Source organism: Lampetra planeri, chromosome 2, assembly GCF_965212315.1.
Source record: "Lampetra planeri chromosome 2, kcLamPlan1.2.h2, whole genome shotgun sequence".
Lineage (NCBI taxonomy): Eukaryota > Metazoa > Chordata > Hyperoartia > Petromyzontiformes > Petromyzontidae > Lampetra > Lampetra planeri.
The window spans coordinates 36,612,720-36,621,819 of NC_136108.1; the positions used below are offsets into that span (position 1 = coordinate 36,612,720).

At 51.0% G+C, this 9,100-nt stretch overlaps 1 protein-coding gene across 1 annotated transcript; it reads right to left on the reverse strand.

The window, feature by feature from the left end:
• Positions 1-1,298: 1,298 nt before the first annotated feature.
• On the reverse strand, positions 1,299-8,302 carry TMEM244 (transmembrane protein 244). The gene is made up of 5 exons (XM_078603474.1): positions 8,264-8,302; positions 7,491-7,576; positions 6,622-6,692; positions 5,574-5,699; positions 1,299-1,396 (listed from the first exon to the last, which is right to left on the reverse strand). Exons 1-5 carry the CDS (start codon positions 8,300-8,302, stop codon positions 1,299-1,301), a joined length of 420 nt encoding a protein of 139 aa, XP_078459600.1.
• Between the last annotated feature and the right edge of the window lie 798 nt (positions 8,303-9,100).

Genomic DNA, 9,100 nt, shown 5'->3' on the forward strand with positions numbered 1-9,100 from the left:
AACTTCGTAGTTTTTTGGTTATTTTAAAAAATATTTTCTTTCAACCTATCTACGTGACTTTACCGAGAGACCCAAGAATATGAATTCCTGCAGTCACGAACGCTTTAAGGTGGCCGGGTGCTTCGGAGGTCACAATGATCTGTGGCATCACCGAGACCCAGGGTTCGAATTTGGATTTCAGCCACGAGTTTAATGGTCTTAGCTCGGTCACTAGGCCACACAAGTACAGTATACTCCATTTGACTTTGCACTTAATTCGGCGTATTTCAGGTGTTATCACTGAATATTTCAGATTGATTTTCAAGCAGCGAACCACAGGTCAAAGAACACTCTTTGCCGGGCCCACGCAGAGGCGTGCCCCGAGTGTCGATGAATAGGGCCCGATTGAAGTGATGTCAGAAGTAGTTCTGTAACATCATCTTCCGGTTCCGCTCTTTCACACAAGGTGGTGCAATGCTTTCGGGCAAATGCTCTCAGGATGTTTTGACCGCTCATAATAGTCGTTCTCACACTGCACCAGGATGTCAACAAACTGAGTTAGATTCCTGACCGTCCACAACATGAGTGACAAGTGATATGTGAGCCGGCCCTGGGCCTCTCCTAGGTCTACTCAGCCCTAAATAAACAATGCAGTGTGTAAACATCAGCACGGGGATACAAAAGTGGCTGGGCAATCGCGCACTATGGGGCTGACATTGATCAGTCTCTGTAAACACTGTTCAAATGGCTCCATTATTCATGTACGTCCTTATAATAACTCTTTACATATTCCACTCATAATGGTCATGACCTCCGAGTAGTTTTTAAAGGGTTTATTCACGAAAAAGTTATAGCACTAAATCCAGACATGTGCTGTATAATTGGAGAGGACCACCACGCGCTAATCCGACCGCGATGTAGCGCTCAGCGCGGCACTGAACACCCTGAGAGGACATCCTCACCATACCCATAATGAGTTAGACAGTTTTCCACGTATAGCTATCCGTCACGTTAATATGAAAAATTAGCATGTTCAAACACTGTAAGTGATGCGAGTGCACGTCCCATTGCTCGTGAAGGTCCTTCCCTCCAATGTTCACATCTCCTTGGGGCCTCTATCCCAGCGGCGGCCCGGAATCCCCGAGAAACCCTCTCCCCTGGGTGCCCGCGTCCCTGTGACCCCCCGACTCCGCATCTCAATCTCCCGGTGACTTCATCGCCCTGTGTCCCCTTGGTCCCATTTCCCTCTGTCTACATTATGTCCGAGTCTCCTTGGCTCCCATCTCGCCATGTTCTCCGTGTCCCCGTTCTCTCCGCCCTCACACCCTGTCCTCGATGATGGGGATGGCGGGCAGCTCTCGGCACACGATCAGCGCCATCAGCTGCCCCGACGTGGCCATGAGCACCAGGCCGCAGCCTATGGCACAACCAGACGCACCTGTGTGAGGGGACACCTGACGGCATCTCAACTCACAAAGAGCAGGAGGCACTCACCACCATCACCATCAGCTCACACCACCAGGACCATCATCTCACACCACCAGCATCTCTCCATCAGCACCATCATCTCACCCTACCTGCACCGGAATCTCATGTCACAAACATCACTGACATCTCACCATGAGTATCGGCATCTCACCAGTGAGGATCCGCACAGTGGCGGTCATGATCACAGCAGTGCTCTGAGCACCAGCAGTGGAGAGTGCGCACAGCGTGCAGGAGGGGACTGGCTGAAGCACCGCTCGCTCGTGTCTGGAAACAGAGTCGGCTGGGCCTAGCAACACCACTGCGCATATACAGCACAAACACCTGCGGTGGCTCAGTTTTGTTGAACGAGCCCGACACATGGAGGATACTGAAGGCCCACTCGGACAAGACGCAGGCTTTCCAGATGCAATGCTGTTCGGACGTTGTCAGACATACGCCCGTCGGAACGGCACCTCACGCTGCCCCCAGCCTATGTTGCTACCGAACGACGCGACACGACACCTGGCAGTGGCTGCAAACGGATCCCCTTGTCGACCTAGAACCCAACCAGCTGCTCATGCTGTGGTTAGTCGAGATACACCCTCGAGCCTAGACGTGGATGGAGGGCGCTACGACCGCGTGCTGGCCACGTGTGCCAGCAGTGCACGGGGGAGTGGAGCCCGAGAGATGAGTCTCGTGTTAGGAATAGTGCCAGGGATAGGGATGGCGCTCGGGGCTAAATGGGGTACCGCGGTGGCGAGATGTTAACTCCCTCGCCTGGTATGCAGGAGGTCATGGGTTCGATCCTGACCCTGAGGCCTGTATATTTGGGGTTTGTATGTTCTCCCGGTGGTCGCGAGGAATTTTCTCCGGGTTCTCCAGTTTTCCCTCCATATTTAGATAATATGCGTTTAGAGTATTTGACTGCTATAAATTCCCATGTGATAAACCACTTTTGATGAGCTATCATTTGTGGTAAGACCGCTTCTGAAAAAGAGCTATGTAGCTCAGTGGGCTTTACCTGGTAAAAATATAAATAGTTGAGGCTAGTCTGTTAGGGCTGAGGGTTATCTGGTTGGAGTTTAGTTGGCACACGTGCTCCGCCCCCACACCCCACACCCACCAGTACCAAGTATTGCTCCGATTTTTACTTTCGGTCCTCTCATTGTGTTCACGTGACCACAACCACACACTAGTCAGTGATCAAAACCACAGCAGGATACTTCAAGTTTATTTTGTTTAACTAGGTGAGTGCTCAGGAGACCAGGAGAGTATCATTCACAATAGTGGCCTGGGTCACTAAAATGACAAGCAATGAGATAAAAACAAGTACTGTACAACAACTAAGTAAGGCGAAATCAAAGAGCAAACTACACTTGGGAAGGTGGACATTATTTGGTGATGCTGCGTTGGTATTGGTGCACGATAACATGAATGCACGAATTAATGAAATTCAAATGTTGTGGAGGTCTCGTATCCACATCTGTCATTCAAGTCACAGATATCCACATGGACAGAAGCAGCGGCACGTGGTTCTAGCGCCATCTGCTGGTGAAGGCTCCTACACAATTTGATATCGTTGCCCTAACTCCACCACATCACCGTAGTTTCCCCTTGTATGGCCACACAGCATCGTGGACGAGCGTGTGGAGTTTGTCGTGGTTGTGCTTGTGCATCATCACCAACGCAGAATCACTCAAATGTTTACTCCCTCGATAATAACGACACCGGAAGTGCCAATGTAACGGCCGTCAGATTCACAATGACTGAGATACAGGAGTACAAACAATAATAGTGTCAATGCACTCGATGTTACACGGCGGTGACATGTAAACGTGTCACCGCATCTCAAGACGCCGGAAATGATTCCACTGTACTCACCAATCGCCGCCCACCAGTGCCAGACCAGCGGGAAACTGAGCGAGACTGCAATGAATGAGACATAGAAAGGGAAGGTGTGGGATACATTTATGTTTTATTAGGAACAATAATAGCCCCGCTCATCAAAACTTCGTTCAAACTGTTCGGGGGCCAAGGAGGAAACTTAAGGGCAGACGGTAGGAGGCTGTCCGGGCAGTCGGTGGAGGTCTCTGCGTGTCGACTGCGCAGCAGCCACCAGCAGCAGCAGCAGCAGCCACCAGCAGCAGCAGCAGCAGCCACCAGCAGCAGCAGCTGCAGCCACCAGCAGCAGCAGCTGCAGCCACCAGCAGCAGCAGCTGCAGCCACCAGCAGCAGCCACCAGCAGCAACAGCCACTAGCAGCAGCAGCAACAGCCACCAGCAGCAGCAGCCACCAGCAGCTGCAGCCACCAGCAGCAGCAGCCACCAGCAGCCACCAGTAGCAGCCACCAGCAGCAGCAGCAGCCACCAGCAGCAGCAGCCACCAGCAGCTGCAGCCAGCAGCAGCAGCAGCCACCAGCAGCAGCAGCCATTAGCAGCAGCAGCAACCACCAGCAGCAGCAGCCACCAGCAGCAACAGCCACTAGCAGCAGCTGCAGCCACCAGCAGCAGCAGCCACCACCAGCAGCAGCAGCAGCCACCAGCAGCAGCTGCGGTGGCATCAGAATCTGTATTTAGACTGCAGCAAGAGGAACCCGATGAGCTATGAAGCTCTTTTTCACAGACGTCCAGTTTGGGCGGCATCAACGGCTTTGGCCACGATCTTGATCTAGAATAATCGATAACGATGCCCTTCATCAAGGGAAGCCTCACCGAGTCTCCAGTCCGACATGAAAATGTGTGGCCAATTCCATGAACGAGTGTGTGGCTAAGTGTGGGAGGAAACCGGATATACATACGAGGGTGTAATTAACACTCAACGCTCTGCACAGGCAGATTTTAGAATTAATTGATGTGCTGCCATCTCATGGTCTCCTCGCAGCCAAGGCCTAGAACACGTAGGATTCCCACCTCAGTACTAACCAGACTCAAACCTGCTTAGCTTCTGAAATGTGACGAGATCGGTGCGTTCAGGGAGGTTTGGTCGTTGTTGTCGTGGCGAAGTGAGTATGCACTGGTGCAGCTATGGGACACGCGGGACAATTTCTCACAATACATGGAATATCTGTTGATTGTGCGTGATGTACAGTATTATGTGATATATTGCATTATTCCATACAAATAACATTCACGCACATCTACTAAGTTGTGCGTCCTGAGCTGTCTGGCAAGTTTCAGCTTCATTACTGGGGAAAAAATAAGTCGCAAATGTGGCCATAGCCCTAAACAAAGAAGGGGTAGAAATCCTCTTTTCCTAAACTTGTTGAACGTTTTTTTTACTTAATGACTTTGAACTGTTTAAAGGTATTTTTTTCTGTGCCAACTTGTGTTGCAGGACAATGCTGTTTCTGTGTGAGAGTTGGTTCACGCTTGTCCGGTGTTTCCGTTTCCCCCGTGACGCGGTCGTCACTTCTCGGATCCCTGTTCTCTCCACTGCTGGATGTCGCTGTTGTCGTCCTACTCTCATGCTTCTACTAATAACCATGCATTTACCTTGGAATCTTAAGGAAGCAAGTACCGTAGCCTTTGGCGACTGTACACCCACGGTGTATAAAGCAGCAGGGCTGTGCGGTGGGCAGCAGAGGGCAGTGCAGCGCAACCCATTGCTGCAAGCTTCTCGCCCAGACTGCCAAGTGCGTGCTGCCCACCAGCACGAATCCGCAAACACCAGCGTGGTGATGGTCAAATAACCCCCATGACCCACACGGCGTGAGGATTTGGCAAAGTGTTCGACTTCGGGATGCGTCTGGTTGTCTCCTTCTGCACGACATCTCCTCGCCCAGTCTCCCCACTGCACTGCGGAGCTTCTCCAGATCCCGGTCGCGTCTCCTCCTCTGTGGTGCTCGCAGCGATACCCTCACACACAGAGGTGGTGGTGATGCCGATGTTGGTGGTGATGCAGATCATGTGGATGCTTGTTGGTGGTGGTGATGATGTGGATGATGGTGATGATGTGGATGGTGTTGATGATGTAAATGACGTGGATGATAGTGGTGATGATGTGTATGATGGTGATTATGGTTGTGATTATATGTTTGAGATAGTGATTTGTGGTGGTGGTGATGGTGGCGATGTGGATGTCGCTGATGAGGTGGATGATGGTGGTGGTGCTCCCAGTGCTCCACTCACCGATGCAGGTGGTGATGATGTGGACGACAGTCACGGAGACGGCGTAGTCCCAGAGCCAGCCCCGCACGACGATGGCAAAGAGGAGTCCACTCAGCAGGAAGGTCACCTCCGTGGAGATGAGGATGGCTGACGCAAGCACACATTCGCAAAACGGTGAAGAACTCTCCTAGAGGAACTCAACCTCACATATTAATTAGTGCAGGGTGAACAGCAGAGCCGGGTCGACAAAGATGGCAGAAGGCAGTCCTGGCCACGTTACCCCATCGGCTTTTGAGTCTACCTTATGCATTACTGGCCAACATCGCGTTAACACATTTTGTTAAATGCAATCACTTCCGTCGGATTTCGTCAGGGTTGAGCCTAGTAAGTACTTGGATGAGAGGTTACCTGGGGGTACCAGGTGTTGTAGGCTTGGATTGCAAGGTGGCCTAGAAATGCTCATACAGCAATGCATTGTTGAATCTATCTGTTTGGAGCTTGGGGTGTCGTCACCCCCTGATATGAATGCGTTTTGTCTGGGTCCTCCAGGTTCCTCCCACATGAAGCCAACACTCATTCATGGCACTGACCAAACATCCTAATGAATGAGCGATATGAAACACATTCCTGCGGAGGGAGCTGGTAGGAACGTTGGGTTGCTCGGTCAATGGCCAGGGTCAACGGCGGCGTGGTGTATTCCGCAAATATGCCCGACTTTGAGGGCGGGCACAAGCCGGCTTGAGTAGGTTAAACGTGGAATTTTATAAGGGCACCACGGGATGACCAGCCTCTCCCCACCCCTCCCACCCCCCACCCAGCCCCACCCTCCCCACCCAGCCGCTCCCCACCCTCCCCTCTCCACCCAGCCCCACCCTTCCCATTTTTGGATGCACGACGGACGGACACAATAATCCCCTGTGGGCTGGTGTAACCTGGAGGTTCCTACCAGTAAAAAGTATTGAGAGTCGGTGCTATTTTCCTAGATACATAAAACACGAGGGGCATTAACCGTACACACAAACACTCCTCATCAGTGTGACATCTCAAGCGTCTGAACTGGGAGTCTCACCTATGTAGGAGGGCTTTAGCGAAGGAGGCTCGTTGAAATCGAAGGGCATGAGACCATCAAACTTATCCATCCTGCAAGGTGGACGATCAGGGATACGATAAAAGTGGACACAACATTTGTTTAGTAAACTATTTCACCTGGAAATTCACTCCGAACGGAACATTACACAGTATGAATTTATAAAGTGAATATCACACCCGGTCAAAACCAGTGTACATCAAACCTCGATGGTCGTATCGTGTAAGAGACATGAACTAATTCATGAACTATATCCATTATCAGATGACAGCTCATTGACAATAACTGTCTCTTTTACTCATTAATTCGTTCATTCACGTCCTTTATTTATAACGAGGTCACGGCCCGCTGACACCGTCTCTTCTATGAGCTCATTCATTCATGACATTTTCATAACCAGGTGAGAGGACATTAGGAGTGAGCATGTGTTTTTCAAGCAACTTAGTAAGCGTGTGATCAAGGATGAAAAACAACAGTGATATTACAACCTTTAGTGAGATCATTTATTCGTAATAACGGTGGGACGCGTGTGTGTGTGCGCACGTGTGTGTGTGCGCACGTGTGTGTGCGCACGTGTGGGGAGCGGCAGCGCAACTGTTAGCACGCTCACAGCGAACACTGGTGAATCGGTCCTGCACCTCCCCTGGGTTGACTCAGCCTGAAATTAGTATCTGGTGCGATGTGTACACATCGCCACTCGGGAGACAAAGGCGGCCGGGCGTGGTGCTGGCCACCCACAACCTCGTGTGTCGTTCCAGCCTTCATAGGTGCTCGCTAACAGCACTTGCCCCAACAGTCTATTAAGACTAGACGGGGTGTCTTTGTGCGCGTGTGTGGATGAGAGGATTTACCTGAAGACTCCGAGGCATAGGCTGGACACGGTGTAGAAGGCCGAGTAGAAGATGAAGAGACACGTGACAAGTTTGAGCAAAATGGTCTGCAACACAGCCACAAGCAGCAGCAGCACAACGGACGGGTGATGATGGCGAAGAACTGCTTGGGTAGACGATCAGAATGACAGACGGATTGTGTGCAGGGTTTCATTTCTCATTCAATATTTCCAGGGGCGCTGGGAGACTGGAAAAGTAGCCACAGCCATAGCGCATCGTCTACTGGATGTGGTGTGCCGGATGCGAACCGGCTGACATGAAGCCATGCTTATTGTAGATGATGATGGTTGTAAAGTTCACAGCCCTCTATCAACCCCCTGGTGGACGAAGGCCTCCCCACGGCCGTGATGGTCGTGGGGGTTGTTTGTCCCTACATCACCGCGATGGTCAGTGGAGCAGCTTCGTGAAGAGGGACGGGGGAGCGAGACCCAGAACCCTTTCAGATATCAATCGCCACTGATGCCAGCCGTGGCAAATAGTCGAACTCCGATCGCCTGTTTCATAGCGTAGTGCGCTAACCGTTCTGCCACCTCTCCGTCCGATTATACAATGAATACACGAGCGAGGAATAGAACACAGTCGTGACGATATCGATAACTGCGATGACACGACAACGCATCTAATGCCAGACCGACTGACACGGTACTCGAACACATTCACAACACAGCAACCATCACTGCGGTAGCCTGCTGTCAGTACCGCTGGTGCAACTCATCCGTCAGCAGCAGCAGTACCGTGGTGCTGGGAGCAGCGCTGAATCTCACAGCTGCCATGGCTCTTGCCTCGCACAATCCTCTAACACCTCTTAGGTTGACCCATATACAGTCTAGGGAGACTGTACGGACGGGCGTATATCCGATTGGAACGGTAGGTCACCTCAGCGGGCAAATTCGGTGCGTTAGAACGCTGATTTATAATAATTCGTCGATAGACTCACTCGATGGCAGTGTCGTAGCACGCAAAATTAAATACATGTGTTTTGCGCTGTAGTGTTTGATGTATGCGAATGTTTAGTGTTGTGATGTGGGGAAATTTGCGTTCCAGGAGTTTTATTCGCTCACGTTTACACGCGACTATGATGTAATAACCTCGTTAGCAGCAACACATTGAGGGCGCTCAAAGGTTGTGAGTGGAAGGGGGGGGGGTTACAGAGGAGGTCGAACCACGCCTAGCCGCCTTTGTCTCCCAAGTGCTGGTTTCTATCGTTAATTCACCTGCCTCTCATTCAAGGTTCAGTTGACCTAGGAGAGGCCCAGACACTACTTACCCACTGATCGGATAAATGTCATCGCCAGGAATAGAACTGATTTGTATTTGGAAGCGTGTCAATGCGTGAATGAACAAGACGGCGCTACGTCTACACACAAAATATACATCCCCGTGGAGCTATATCTACTGCTGTATGTACGTTAAACTTCTATCGCACCGTACGTAGCTAACCGTGCTAATCCGAAGTGTGGGGGAAGGAAAACAAACGAAACTAAAAGCAATTGTTTCAGCGAACACCTATTAAGGACAAGGAGGTGGGTGTTATGTTGAATCACCCTGATTTGACTTTGTCACCCCAGTGG